The sequence below is a fragment of the Sinohyriopsis cumingii genome, chromosome 16 (assembly GCF_028554795.1).
Source record: "Sinohyriopsis cumingii isolate HCF-2022 chromosome 16, ASM2855479v2, whole genome shotgun sequence".
Classification (NCBI taxonomy): domain Eukaryota; kingdom Metazoa; phylum Mollusca; class Bivalvia; order Unionida; family Unionidae; genus Sinohyriopsis; species Sinohyriopsis cumingii.
The window spans coordinates 34,577,042-34,593,152 of NC_142976.1; the positions used below are offsets into that span (position 1 = coordinate 34,577,042).

At 35.2% G+C, this 16,111-nt stretch overlaps 2 protein-coding genes across 2 annotated transcripts in view; one reads left to right on the forward strand and one right to left on the reverse strand.

The window, feature by feature from the left end:
- Positions 1-8,432, forward strand: part of LOC149780192 (cation-dependent mannose-6-phosphate receptor-like) — a 28,215-nt gene extending 19,783 nt beyond the window's left edge. Inside the window, exon 5 of the transcript XR_016415027.1 lies at positions 8,296-8,432. The gene's annotated coding sequence lies outside the window, so the exon portion shown is untranslated. The remainder of the gene's footprint in view (positions 1-8,295) is intronic.
- On the reverse strand, positions 1,896-14,827 carry LOC149780193 (polyisoprenoid diphosphate/phosphate phosphohydrolase PLPP6-like). The gene is made up of 2 exons (XM_089936943.1): positions 14,460-14,827; positions 1,896-5,494 (listed from the first exon to the last, which is right to left on the reverse strand). Exons 1-2 carry the CDS (start codon positions 14,752-14,754, stop codon positions 5,112-5,114), a joined length of 678 nt encoding a protein of 225 aa, XP_089793069.1. The 5' UTR covers positions 14,755-14,827; the 3' UTR covers positions 1,896-5,111.
- Between the last annotated feature and the right edge of the window lie 1,284 nt (positions 14,828-16,111).

The window sequence follows — 16,111 nt, forward strand, 5'->3', positions numbered from 1 at the left end:
AAGCAAGTAATATCATGAACACTTTGGTCTCATTACAAAACTAGTTCAACTTCCAGTCATGCATTTTAAAATAAATAAAATAAAAACCTGAATTGGTCAGTATGTGACAACTAGCACAAAGTTTACAAAGTAAGAGATGATCATTTATGACCTAGAGGTCTGCATGTGGAACCCATGCCGAAGGTAATGCGGTAAACCTTTTGACCTTAACCTCAAGGGAAAAGGTAGAGGTAGCATGTCAAAGAATGAAATTCTCACTCTGATTAAAATGGCGATCTACTTATGAAAAAGTTTCCACTTTATACTGCAACAATTGTTGCTTGATTGTGTACAAATCAGTTTATAAATCTTACAGATGCTTGGTCTGATACAGTTAGGGGCTTGGGCTCTGTCTGATATATTTAGGTGGCGCTCTACAGTTTCTTTTTTTGCATAGGGTTAGAATTTTAAAGAAAAAGAATTTTCCCGGCTTTCCTCACTGGTTATACTGGCTACTTAAGAAAGACCTTGTATATCTTGGGTATAGTTTTCACAGAACCTTTAATTCCATTTACTTTGGTGTATGATTGATGGGTGTAATATGGGTTATAGAGTATACAGCTTGGCCTTACTCCAGATATGCATCTTTCAAAAAAGTGCTTGCTCCACTCGGTCATATTCACTTTCCTGAACTTCAGAAACAAATTGTATAAAAAAGGGCTGATAACATTTTTGTTACATTTTATGTATTTGGTAATTCATTCATTGCACTTTCAGAATCTGGTATTGTCTAGTCTGGCAAAACTCATTATCCTTATTTTAACAGCTGCTACGGATAGTGTACTTCAGACTAATTCGGGCTGATTTTTTTGTGCACAAGGGAGCAGTTATTTTAGCTAGCAGTGTGCTTAGATCATGTACAATTTCCAGACATACAATATCCAAAGAATTGTCAGCCACATTACACTACAGTAGCATAGAGGTATGCCAACATTCTCTCCACTGTGCATGTTTTAAATGCAAACAACTTCACCTTATATACATCACTCTCTCAAAAGTACATGATAACTGGTGAGCGCCCCCTTAGGGACTTGGTCTGTTACAGTTAGGGTCTTGGACTATGTCTGGATACATCGAGAACTGTCCCTTCAGGAAGCCTCTGTGCAGAGGCAAAGGAACCATTAATTTGGACCACTCCAGGGACCTAGTGGTTAGAGCATCTGCCTCGCAGGAGGTCATGGGTTCGAACCCTGGCTGAGTCATAACAAAGACATAAAAATGGTTCTAGCAGCTGCCTTGCTTGGCACTTAGTGTTAGGACTGTTCGGCCTGGTGTCAGGATAATGTGTCTGTGTGGGACATGATGCTAGACATCACTATAAACTGCCAAACTGCAGACATTGTAGCAATATGACTGAAATTTTTTTAAAAAGCTACATTAAAAACCGAATCACAAACCATCAATTTGTCTCATATAAAGGAATTACCAAATTATCAACTAATCCATATGCTTATGTCGTATTTAAGTACAAATACTAAACTTTATAAGCTCCGAAACACAATTTTAATCCAACATTTGGCATAAATATTTGTTCTCACTTAGAAACAGCAGAAGTTAATGTTGGAAATGATGCACAAGTCTTATGTTTCAAAACCATCATCTCAGTTATCAACATCACTAAAATTAGATATTTTCCATTTCAAAAAGTTTTTAACAATTCTCTCCTTTTTCAGAGTTCTTCTAAAAAATTCATTTTCTCTAATCATGGCCATACATCTGTGTAGATGGTTTGAAAGCTGTAGCTGCCATTTCAATATTCCATGGCATCTAAAGCTGATTACGGGATACAGCTAGTTTTTACAGCAGAAATTAAAGCACAACTAAAAGCTTTTTAAGTACACACAAACCTTCAAAAAATTAATTTCATCCTTTATTTATTAAGTTTTACATTTTGTACTACCTTGGGTAATTCAAGGAGTTCTGCACAAATATTTATGCAATTTTTCAACAAATTCAATAACATTTCAAGGATAATAAACCTTTTTTTTTTGTAAAGTAAATGAGTTTTCGAGGCAAACTATAAAATTCATGGATTTATCAATGTACAGTGAACTGTGGGATACTATGCAAAAAGGTGGGGTGGGGCATAATGATAATTATATCTATTGCATACAATCATTGAAAATCCTGCCTCCCTTTGGATTTCAGCATTTAGGACACTGATAATCATATAAAGACCATATGCTGGAGACAATACACATTTGTATTTAAAGCAAGTGACCCTCTGTTAACGTAAAATTATTATTATTATTATTATTATTAATTGTTATTATAGTTAAATGTTGACCAGCTTGCCCCTTTGGGAATCATAGAACAGGATAATGACTAGCAAATGTCTGCAGCAATGAAGTATTATTCAATACTGTATGGGTGACATTTGGGAAAAACTACAATATTGAAAAGTAGGCCTGGGGTCAAATAGGCCCTCTTTTGGGTCCAGGGCAAAGCCCTGTTGGGGGCTCTAAAGAAGCTAAACATGGAGTAATTTTGACAATTATTGCATGAAAACTGCATTTGAACAATCCAAAATTCTGATTCTTTAATATGATGCATAAATCCTTGAGCCTCTTTCAGTTAACAAATAACCATAATTGCTTATTCTAAAAGGCTGATATTAAACAATTCAATTTTCATTCACTTACTCAACGAATAGTATTTTCTCTATCTTGAATTTGTTAGCATGCACTTCTTTTGTATGTTAACTGCCTTTTATGTTTCAAAGTCAATAGCCTATTATCACCTTGAAAGTCGGTGAGCATACATGTATATACATTGTATCGATCTGCTGAGATAGACAATGCAATACAGGACCAGCAGTCGGGAGAAGCAGGCAGTTATGGTTTGAAGTTTCAACTTAGGAAAAAGGAGTGTGCTATTCTCTTAGAAATCTATACATCTGTAAATGTACCAAAATGGAGAGAAGGAAAACATAAACGCAGTTATTGTCTGTGAATTTAGTATGGGCAAATCATCCTGACTAATGACTATCAAGCCAAGATAATGCAATAAATTATTTGTTTTGGTTAAAATTTTGGTATGAAGCAAAGGAGGGTGGGAGGTAGAAAAAACAATGGTAAAATGATATACATATAGGTATAGAAAATTGGTCTCGGGTCTCACTCAAACAATTTAGCACCCTATTTCTGCTACCATTCCTATGAGGCAAATATAGGATATGAATAGCAGTGGAATAATAATATTAATAATAACAATAATAATAATAACAATAATAATAATAATATTAATAATAATAATAATAATAATAATACTTTATTTACAGAGGGTGACTCAATTAGTCAAGGACTAATCTCCCTTGCAGCCCTCTTAAGAAGAGTATAATAATATGCATTGTATGAAAGATAACAGTAATTACTGTTTGTTTTAATGTGTTCAATAGTTATTCAGGTTTCTGTAGAAGGCAGTGAAATGTAGAGTGAAATATGAACCTCACGATTCAGCAGAACACATCCGAGTAGTGAACTGAATACTGCATTAAAACTTCCATTTGCACAAACATTAATAAATCATACATTTAAAATTAAGTATTCCTAAGCACTGGTATTTTTTCCTACTAAATGCTTTCCAACCAATTTAACAACCAACCCATCCAACAACAAAAAAAACACTCAACAGATTTGCACGATTTGGAAGATTAACCTGTGGGGGCATTCTGAAGATGGAACTTCCATCATATGATGGAGAACTTTCACCCATAATACTGTTCTCTGTTACCACTACCCCTCACCTCCACCCTGGGATCTCCTGAGTGGTCTAAAGTGCTCACCATTATGGATCACTGTCATTTTACCTCTGTCTGCATGGGTTCAAGTCTCATGTTCAGCCAATGTGGGTATGTGAGAAAGCTTGCCAGTAGCTTCTCGTGGGTCGTGGTCCTTTCCAGGTTCTTTCTCCACCTTTTATACTGGTAGCCATGTATAGCCTATCCTGTTCTGAAAAATGTCATTAAACCCCACAACAACTCACCTATACCCCTAGGGTTCTATCAAAATTCCAAAAATGCAGTGCACATCTACAGGCGATCCCAATTTATATATATATATATATATATATATATATATATATATATATATATATATATATATATCCATGTCCCCACCTCGCTCCTACATGAAATTCTGAAACCTCTGTTTGCATATACAGACCACCACATATATTCCAAAGTCTGAAGTATTATCTTTGACAACAGCGTAGATGTTATTGTTGTGGGGTTTAAAGCCATTTTTCAGCACACGATAGGTTATGCATGGTGGCCAGTATTAATGGTGGAGGAAGAACCCGAGAAGAACCACCGACCCACGAGAAGTTAATGGCAAGTTTTCTCACATACCTACATTGGCCGAATCCTGGACTCGAACCCACGCAGAGGTGAGATGGCAGTGATCTGTAAACGGAGAGCGCTTTAGACCACTCGGCCATTCGGGGCTCCGACAACAGCGTAGAAACAGCTGTGTAACATTACACATGCATACATATATGGTCATAATAAAGAATCCCTGCCATTTCTTTGAAAAGAGTAATAACTATACAGTCAACCACTGAATATAACCATTGAATATATTTCTTCTAATGGTTAGTTCGGTATTTATGGCATAGAGTACTTGCCCTTTGGTAAACAGACCACCTATGGCAGCCTGACAACATATTCTGGTCAAATTAAAGCTGTTATATTAATTAATTTAGAACAGAGAAAGCTATCTGCCCAGTTTTTTTCTGGACCACAAGCTATTCGGGTAATCTTTACCAACACCCAGCAGAACACCCTGCTGTCCACACAAACTTGGTGCAAATAGTTTGGTCTGTTCCATGCAAAGTTAAGAAAAAAAACTGATACTAACTGAACCTCTGTATACTGACGACCTCCATAAACCACCCAAAAGTTTCGTCCTAACAGTGTCTGGTTTAGGGAAGTTTCCCATTACTTAATAATGATCATAGCAAGTGTAGTAGTTGGTTGAGATGATATTCCCTTTAGCCAATTAGTAAAAGTGCCTCTGATGTATCAAGATTTCACTGTATAGCATAGTGGACTAGAAACTAAATCTGAATAAACGTCATAAATGGAAATATCGCATGTATGGTTCAAGCAAGTCCACACACTTATCCTGTGGAATCCAAATATTATAGACCAGCAAATATTCAACTATTCCTAATGCAAATCCACACATCACATCCAAGATATGATGTCTTCCAAGAAGGACTCGGGATGAACTGACCACAAGTGACCATAAGATGACTAGTATCCTGTGATAGGCATTGTCAACCACGTGGAAGAGGAAGAAACACACCAGCATGGCTGCTCTGCTTGCATGACCCGAGGGGAAGGAATAGTTGTCTATAGATACAGTTGCAAACATGTCCATCTGGTTGTGAAGTGGACGCTGTCGTCTGAAGAGGAGTTTCACAAAAGCAATGATTATCAGGTCTAGGATTAAAGCTGGAAAGAGAACAATTACAGATAATTAGAACAATTCAGATAATTAGAACAATTACAGAAAATCAGAACATTACTGTCTCACATTTTTTTAATTTTATTTGTCTACGTGTCATTATTCACAGATAAAAAAACATCCATAATTATTTTCTTCAGTATCTACTACTGATGAAGTTTTCTATACACAAAATTTAAGTATGTTTGTATTTGTCTTTGACCAAATAGCGAGTCCGTCCCTTTCTGAAATGTGTAAAGATAAGACTAGGGCTCCCCATTTTTTGCAAGGTGCTTTATAAACAGCACTGGACTCAGTGGCACTCTCGGTGCTACAGTTTTTATAAAAAAAATGGCCATATAATGATTTGTGTGATATTTTTTTAAAAAGGTATTAAGAATTACAAACAACCCAATAAAATGCAGTAAAAAAAAATAAAGAGCAAAATACAACTTTCACTATCTGTTATGTTAGTTTATTTTCAAAGCATGATAACGTCATATCAAGTCCTTAAAAGGGATCGACTCTCTAACAGGTGAAAAGACTTAAAGAATTCAAAATGAAACTATTTTTTCCTTTTTTTCTTAAGAGCTGAAACCCTTTCTGATATTTTTTTTAAAATATGACCTTCAATACAGGGGATTTAGTGACAGCAATATTTTCAAGCTGATTGTGATGGCAGTCAACTAGATGATGACTGGTACCATTTTCATTTAGGACATACTGAGTATCAAAAGTCTGATATAACCATCCATAAGGAAGGAGTAGAGATAACAATATTATCAAGATGGCAATTTTGAGGGTAAGTTTCCATCATTTCATTTAGCATCAAAAAGATACAGTTATAATAAATCTCTTATTCAAAACCTCTATGTCAAAATGACTTTCCATTTAAGATTGGTAGCAATAATAAGATTTTCAATAAAGCCATCTTGGAGGTCACACTGAACATCAGACCATTCTCAAGACATTAGCATTTCCTATGTTAATGTTAATTTGACTTTTAACTTGGGAGGAATAATAATAAAAAAATTTTAAAGATGGATACAATGGTAGCCATAGAGAGCATCAGATCTGCACTTACATTTAGGACCAACTAAACATCAGAAACCTTCTGGTGAAAATAAAATGTCACTATGATCACACATCAAAAAGTAGTAATAATAACAGTTGGCAGATGGTTATTGTGGTGGCCATGTTTAAGGTCTGTTTGGTACCATTCTCAATTATCAATAGGAAGACACCATATTAGTCTCTTAGTGGAAACTCCATGCTGATATTATGATTCATTCAGAAGAATTGGTGATAACAATATGTTCAAGATTGCCAGTGTGGTGGCCATATTGAGTGGCAACATTGTCACTTAGGACCAATAAGAAGACTTCTAGTACAAATGCCATCTTGATGAGACCGTCCATTCAAAGAGGAGCTTGTGATAACATATTCTCAAGATGGCCGTGTGTCCCATAATGGATTTGCAAGTTGAATCCTTTTCATTTAGAACCAATTAGATATCATAAGAAGTCTTTTTGTAAAACATCAAGTCAATATGACTTTTTTATGGCAAAGTAGCATTATGATTTTTAAATGGCTCATGTGGTGGTCATACTGGACTTCAGATCAGCACAATTTTCAGTTAGGACTAACAACACATTATAAGTCTTTAGTGAAAACCTCATGCACACAAGCTGATTCATACAGATGGAGTACTGATAACAAGATAGCCTTAAGAAATTTTTGACGTCAGATCAGCATAATTTTTGCTAGATCCAACCAAACATCAAGTCTTTTAATGAAAAGCCAAAATCAATATGACCACTCATTCAGGAGTAGCGATAAAAAATTTTTAAAAATGTTCAAGTGGCACCATTTTCATTTAGGGCCAAGTACACCATGGTATGACTGTATGTTAAAGCTGTACCAATGTCACTTTTTGCTGATAATGCTGATATTGCATATAGCCAGTTATTAAAATTGCCGATACTGATTATGAGACCGATTACTTCAAGAAACCGCCTGTTCTACAGCTAGTGAAAGCACTAGCATTTGATTGACAAGTAAACCATGCCCTATTTTTGTTATAACCAACAATGCCTAAAATGGGTGCGGATTTATGTTAACAGTTCAAATGTGGTCTGAAGAATCCATACATGTGATAACTATTTCACACATTTTATATCCCACCTTATTTCTTATTGTTAACTCATATATGCAAATAAAACTCTTTACTAAATAACATATTTATTCCGAATTAGTTTTCTGGGGGCATATATGCTCTGTGATATGTTTCTTCATTCCTTCTTTTAATTTAATGATGGTAATCAATGCTTATATATACGGTACAGTAACGCCAGGTCAAGTTGACTCGTGTAAGTTTCATTGGTGGGAATGGAGATCATAATTTGCTTGTCGAGAAAAAATCTACAGCATTCAGTGATCATTCCTGGGATTTTTGGAAACAATTCACTAACAAGCAAAGCATGTAAAGCATGGCAAAAATAAATTTCTGAACTCCTGGTTGACAGAGATGTACTTTGTGAAGCTAGCCATAAAAAAAGGGGGGGGGGGGCATTTAATTCCTGAATGCGTGAAATCTACAGTCGCATTATATGTCACATATCTTACATTGCAAAGTACGATCATAGGGTTTTAGTATTAAAATGTCATTATCTAAATAAAGTTTCTTACAAAACTATTATTTGGAAAATAATATACATAATATAGATTTGCTTAATACCTGATGTTTCTATTTAAAAAAAGAGACTGTAGGAAAGTAGATATTTTACATTTGATAATGCATTTATTTCAGGTGACAACTGCTAGACCTATGCACTAACAGTGATGTGCAATGCAAAGACCATGGAAGTAGTGCAAAACAGTCATGTAATGATTTATTTTGTAATATTATGGCTGTATTGCTTGTTGTCAATAAAGTAATAACTATCCCATCTTTTTCAATTTTCATTGCCTATTATAAAAATAGACTTGGAAAAATATTCACTACTTATTCTGGAAACATTTTATGAAAATTGGCAACAAAATATTGAGATTGGTGATTTTTGTTTTGGCAACAACTTTTTCAAAGCCAGGACCATCCCTGTAATGTGTATGCTGGAAGTTCAACAGCCACACAAGGCCTCATTGGCTGGTTGGCTGCTGTGATTGGGATAAGTGCATGCATGGTATTGATAATTTGTTGTGAGCAGACAATCAGCTTTAGTTTACAGCAAGCATGTTAAAAAGTATACTTTTAAGAATATACTGTCTTTCAATTAACCCCAAAATCAAATGTTTATTCCTTAATTTCCATTATTTAATTCTGATTTAAAATTCAAGCCATGTCAAGATGAATGTTATGATTAGATTTATATTTTGGAAATTTGTTTACATCGGCACTGATTATTTCTGCCGATACCGATTATACCAAAAATCGGCCTGATTATGAGTATGACCGATTAATCGGTACAGCTTTATTGTATGTGTAAAGTCTCATGGCAATCCTTAAAGTAGTTTAGAGATAAAATCATGATGACATAAAAATATCATTCAGCAATGGAAAAACTCTTTCTAGTCATGTGATACTCATAACACAAATTAGAACATTTTTTCCTCATTTGAACAGTGTTTTCTCTTTTCAGTGTGAGTCAAATTATTAACTTTCTGAAAGAGACTTGGAGGTAATTGTAGTGATACTTTCCAAAATTGGCAAAGTTCTGGTGAATGAAAATTGTTCAAATGGTTGATGAATACAGTAGCTCCTTATAAAATGATAGCTTTTGAAAATAATACTCAATAACATTTAAACTATAAATGAACTATCTGCACATCCAAAAATGAATATGTGCACTCCTGGTCTCAAATGCAAGCCATCCACATAACTTGTCAATGTAGGTGATAACGAACTCCAGTCATCCAGAAATTGATAACAAACTCCAGTCATCCAGAAATTGATTTTCTTCTCAGGGTCAATGTGACCTTGACCTTTGCACCCCAAAACAATATTTATTTTTTATTTGTTCAATGCAGGCTATTAACAAAATCTGTTTAAGGCATCCACCATACAAATAAAATTATGGTATGGAAACACTTTTTATTCTTTCACATTTGACCTTGACCACCAAATCCCAAAAGAAACAGGATGCATGCTACTACAACCCAGGAATATAGCTGATAGTGCAAAATTCAAGTTATTGTGCAAAACCAAAATAAGTTATAGATGGACATCATAATTTCCAGCCAAAGTTAGGGCTTTCCTTATCAGCCAGGAGCTCGGCGATTTACCCAACTACTTTAACTTTACACCAAACTACTTTTTTAAAAAAAACAAGTATGCTTTCGGGGGAGGTCACCCAGAACCCCCACCTACTTTGGCAACTCACCTCCAACTGTAAATCTAATGGTAGGCCCTGACAGTGCAAAACCAAACTAAAGAAAAAAACAGACATCATAACACAAAATAAGGAACCCATGGACATATTAATACTGTGACAATACACTCTTCCTTATTGCAAGATTATAAAAGCTGACATTTTCTTTTGTGATATACAGAAAACTGAAAAGTAATTGGTATTTTTTACAAGATCAAGCAAACTTGTTTATGGCAAACAACTGTACTGAAAACTGAAAAAAAAAATTGTTTATAAACCTTCACAGTAGATGGTTTCCTGTGAATGTCAATACTATTAAAACCTTAAGAATTCTCAATGTGTGATATGGATTTTTAGCATGGCTTTAAAAAAAAATCTGTTGTATCACTACAGTATCTGCAGTGTGGCAATTTATAGTGATGTATAGCACTGGGGCATCATGCATCAGACATGTAGCATGATGTCCCACCCAGTCACATTAACCTGACACCAGGCCGACCAGTCCTAACACTAATCTCAATGCTGAGCGTCTAATGAGGCAGCTGTTAGTACCATTTTTATAAGTCTTTGGTATAACTCAGCCAGGGTTTCGAACCCACAATCTCCCACATACGAGGTGGATGCTTTAACCACTAGGCAAACAGGAGGGAGTAATAATAATAATAATAATAAAGACTTTATTTTCAAAGGGCCTCTCAATTAGATACAAATGAGAGAAAAAACTACCTTGAGGCCCCCCTTTATGTACATACAAAATACAAGTTAATAATATGTTCTCATGCATACACACACAAATAGTCTTTGGTATCACTGTCAGGGTTCGAATCCGCGACCTCCTGTATCCGAGGTGAATGCTCTAACCACTAGGTCATTGAAGTAGTCCCCTTAAGAATTCTAGGATTTCCTGACTTTAGGTAAATTACAGAGCAATGTGGTCAAAAATTCTCTAACTTTTTGCAGGGCTTGAACATAGCAGCAGTCCTAAGGCTAGTAAATTTCCTGCCAGACAGTTTTAATAATTTCAATAGGGTGATGGCTACTAGGCTACTGAAGTTTCAGTCATTACCAATGTTTATTCATGATATCTTAATAAATGAACAATGTCCAAGTTCTCTCAAAGCTAATCACATAATTCCCCAAGATTCAAATGCTCCCGTACACAGAAAAAAGGACAATTAAACAAATTATATTTCAAAACATATTTGGTAAAGTTGAATGCCAAGGACTGTTGGTCCAAGTTTCCTCTGACCTTTCCTACCTTATTTGAGAGACTTTGACATTTATGTTTGGGTGCAAGGTCAGAGCACATTGTATATGAACAAGCTGGAAGTCACCAAAACCATGCAGTGTAGGCATAGGGTAGCTGCTAACTACTGGGCCACACCAATTTAAATGACCTTACATCATGTCCTATCTGCATGAAATTAATAACCAGATGGGTAGGGACTGAAGTAAGATTATTTAAGTTTTCTAGGTAGTCGGAGGTTAAATTATGCCGACACTGCACTGTTTGGCAACACCAACTTTTTAAAAGACAATGAGCGCTCACCTCACACCCCAATATAAATGTCAGAATATTTAAAATGGGGCAGGAAAGATCAGATGGAACTCGGACTAAATGATTGTAAATTAGACTTATGAATATATCAAACCACCATTGTAGTGACATGGTCATCAAAATCCCTAATACCTCCTTCTGTTCTTAAATGATTAGCATCATCATGACACAAATTTTGTTTAAAGGTTTTATCTATCGTGAAAATCCAAATAACGACTATAATTCTAATAGAGATATTCTCACCGTACTACCAAAAATCGTACATCTATGGAGTTATGATATGTAAATGAGGTCATGGTCCTTTATCTCTGTTTAAGTTGTTTCTTTCCTTTTCTGGATAAAGCAGTTTTAAAATTTCTTTACTAAGTGGCCTTTTGTTAATTTATGGACAATAAGTCTGTTTTCTTGTGAACTTGTGAATAGTTTCATGTAATCTTCTCAAGCCAGTATTGTTCTTATGAATAATGAATGTTTGTGATATTTAAGTTATAAAAGTGGCATTCATCGAAATCAAGTGTCTGCAACCTATAGCACTCATGTCAAAGGTGGTGCACCAAACACTTTTGAAGGCACACTGTACAAACTTAGTTTTGTATTGTACGTAATAAAAATGATAATTCAAAAAAATGGATGAACATGACTTGGCACACAGCACTCTAGAACTGAACGGACCTGGCAAAGAAGTTTTAAAAGATACATGTCAGACATCATTTTGTGTGAAGGACTAGTAATTTTTCAATGTACTAGTCCGTCTGGCTAGAAATATTTTGTTAAATTCTAGGCCTGTTTTGTCCAAATTATGCATGTGTGTAAAATGCTTATTTAAATCTGAGAACTAAGTTCTGGTCACTAAACAATACTAGCCCTATACAGTAACTCATCTAGAATAAGAATAACAGGGTTCATACAGGTTAATATGAAAACAAATTTAAAGGACAATTCAAGAACAGAACCCAGATTCTCAAGCAGTAACACAAAATTATGATATAAGCTAAACTGCCTCTAAATTAAGTAAAGTAAACATAATGAGACAAAATAAATACTTGAAAGCAAGCTTTATTTGCCATTAACTCAAAACATAAAATTTTATTAATACTGCAATCCAAAGGACATGGTGCATAACTAACATATAAACAACAGAAGAAACCAAAACCAAAAAATACCCCTTAAAATGCTGAGAGTATAAAAGAAAAAAAAGAAAAGAAGTGGGAGAAACTTCTTATTTGGAAAGCAGGATGCTTTGCTAGCTATGGTGACACATGTTATTACCATAAATGCTAATTTTATCAGCCAATCAGATGAAGTCATATCTTTGCATTTGGGAGACTAAGCAGTGTGGCTGATGAGCATCAATGTGTGCTAAAAGATTTGATTGTGATTTTTACAAGGTGCATTTCCACTGGCTAATTCAAAGGTCACCAGAACATGACCTCTATATGGTCACTGTCAGATCTTCACCTTGGACAGTGGAGAACTGGTTATAGTCAGACTGAATCTCTGGCTCAGCCAATGTTTGTATATGAAAAAGCTTGCCAGTAGCTTCTCATGAGTCAGTGGTTCTTCACAAAACAGCTGATGAACACGTTGTACACCCTTTATGAAGTAGAAAACAAAAACTACTCCCAGAATGAATATGTTCCACAATGATGTATAATGGAGACCACTCACAAACAGTTAAAAGATGACACATTTGCTCGCAGACCACTAAAATCTTTGAATGTTGATTTTTTCCCGTCAAAATATGAATAATAGAGCATAAGAAATGCAAAACCATATAGTTAAAATATATTATTTTGTTGTCACTTTCATAAAATTCAAGTATATTCAAAAGCAGAGATAACATACGGTCACAATTCAAGCATATTCAAGGATATCAAAAGATTTCAAAACCCAAGGATATTCATGGTGCATACAAACCCTGAATAAACAAAGACTCCTAAGTTTAATAATTTGTCTTTGAAAACACAAAATCAAACATTTAATTCACAGTGTTATCTAATGTCTTCAGAACAAAACTTTGCTGCAGAGACATGATTTGGCATTAATTTTAAGCAGTAAACTGGCTCACTGACCAATATCTGTCAATGTTTATATCTATATGGTTCGTCCTACTAAGTGTGTGCATTACACAGTACACAATGCAAAAAATGATCTCTGCTACTGGAAACTCCACTGGCTCCCAAAGATTACCTTTTCCCTTCTGATATGCAAGTGAGGTTGCCAGTGGTCTGTTCCAACTGGATATTGAACAGCAAGGGTACTGTGCACACAGGCTGTAAAAATCCCAGCTGACTTAACCTGAAACTTGCTGTATATGTACCACCTTTTATTTTTTCATGCATGAAAATCTGCATCACAACCATGCCCTTAAAAATGCAAAAAGAAGCTGCTCTATCTACTAAAAATAGCATTTCTTTAATGCTCCACTCATCACTGATGATTTTATTTTTTCAAATTAATAAATTTGAGTTGATGCAACAATGTTTGGTTTTTGAAATTTGTAAGGTTTAAGATTAAAAAGTCCTCAGCCTGATATTAACTTTGCCATCCTGGAGATGGGGTACGATTCCTACTGGACTGGAGCCAGACAAAAGTTGTATGTATGCCTGACTGAGATTGACAAACTGGGTTTGATTCCTCTTGATGACAGTTAAATCCTGTATCCCCTCCTCTTACATTTCTGGGCTTGTACAATTCTTCATTAGCTGGTGGCCAGGATGGGAAAGGGGTTCGACTGCTCCACGAGGTTTATTTATGTGACTTTCTATGATTAATCTGATTGACCCAAACCGTCCATCATTGCACGATGATGCTACTGGTACCGGTCGGATGTGAGTTGCGTTGCATGACAGTCCCAGCACATGGGCTCGTTGCAAATGAAGTTATGGGTAACGGTCAATGTACATAGGGCTGGGGGTCCGAACCTGTAACAGTATGACACGGTTTCTTCCCGTCCCAGCCCTCTATCCATGGACCGGTACTCTTTAACTTCGTTTGTAACGAGCACTTGTGATTCAGAGTAAAAGACACGCTTATTTTTATCCATACCTGTCAAAAGATTAACCAATATTTCAATGTGCTCGGTCCTGTGTACAGACAATAGGAGGGCCAAACTACCTAGTAACCATGGCACCCCGTGACAAGAAATTTCAATTATCTTCATCAGCGGCCTCAGATAGCCCATAGGAGAGTCGGCCTGAGCACAAACACTGCATGCACTTGTGTATCTTTCATCCAGAGCGAATATAACGTCGAAAACGTTATTGTTCTCTTTATCGTCACTACTGTCTGTGTGTACACTGTCTTCATTCTTTTCATTTGACTTGCGATGTTTCAGCGACATGTTGGTGCAAAATGAACGTTAGTAAACGTGCATATATTACTTAACTTCTACACCTACGGAATCACGAGGGTATTTCTAGCTACAACGGAACATGTATACAAAAGACTGATGGGAATGTTTCCGTTCCGCAAGCTTATTTCCGGGTATCCCAAAAGTCAAAACTAATAGATACTTTATTGTGCTACTTAAGTCATCAAGCTAAATTCCCCCGTGTCCTGAGCAAAAGCTTAATTAAATTTTAGTCATTTGATAAATAGACGTTTACTGGTATTTTCGTTTCCAACTGTACATCATAATACACACAATACAAAGACTAATGGAAACCCTCAAGGATATGTTGCAAACAACACAAACAGCAGAAAGAATAGGAGATTTATTAGAATACAAAACAAGAACAGATGGAGGAAAGAAAAGAAAAGAAAGACAGAAATCGAAGGAGGAAACGAAACTGTTTTGAACATTTCTAAGCGAATTCTAACTAATAGTGATTACATTTTTCTAGGTAAGGGACTATCATACTGTCCGAGAACCAAAGTGCATGATGATATTAATCATGTACATATTCACAATATAAAAGTAGTTTTCATCTACAAAATAAGCCCTTTTTCAATAAAACAGAATCAACATTTACATCTTCTAGTGGACGAGATATTTATCTCGATTTTTATATTGAAGCAACTAAGCAAGAAATTTTAAATAGCATTCCTAAAAGAAAACATTTTACAAACATATCTAAAAAAGAACTTAATTATTTACGTACCTTATCACAAGACGAAAGTTTTATTGTTAAACAGCTGATAAGTCTAGCTCCATAGTAATAATGCATAAGGAGGATTATATTAAAGAAGTAGAAAGACAATTAAATGATGAAGAATATTATACAAAACTTTCCTATAATCCTCCTGAAGAAATGAAAGAAAAAATAAGCAAATGTATTAATCAAATCTCCATACACAATTGTTCCATATATGACGAACTAGACATCTTCCCGAATACAATACGCACACCTCAGTTTTATATTTTACCAAAAATACATAAAACGGTTGATAAGTCACTACCTTTAGGATATCCAGGTAGACCCATCATTTCTGCATATAACTCAGTTACAAATAATATATCGCAACATATTGATCACAGTTTACGACCGCTAATGAAATTATTACCTTCATATGTCAAAGATACTTTTGATTTCATTAAATTGAAATCTTTACCGAAACTAACCGATAATTCATTCCTTGTTTCACTTGATGTGGTTTCACTCTACACGAATATAACACACAATGATGGTATCGAAGCGTGTAAATATTATCTTGAAGAAAACGAATATACATATAAACTATCGAAAGAACATGTTTGT

Excerpts from the sequence above, each read along its gene's own strand:
- LOC149780193 (XM_089936943.1), bottom strand. The coding sequence starts at position 14,754 with ATGTCGCTGAAACATCGCAAGTCAAATGAAAAGAATGAAGACAGTGTA. Across the intron at positions 5,495-14,459 it reads ATTGGTTAATCTTTTGACAG|CTTTAATCCTAGACCTGATA; the intron begins GTATGGATAAAA and ends TTCTCTTTCCAG.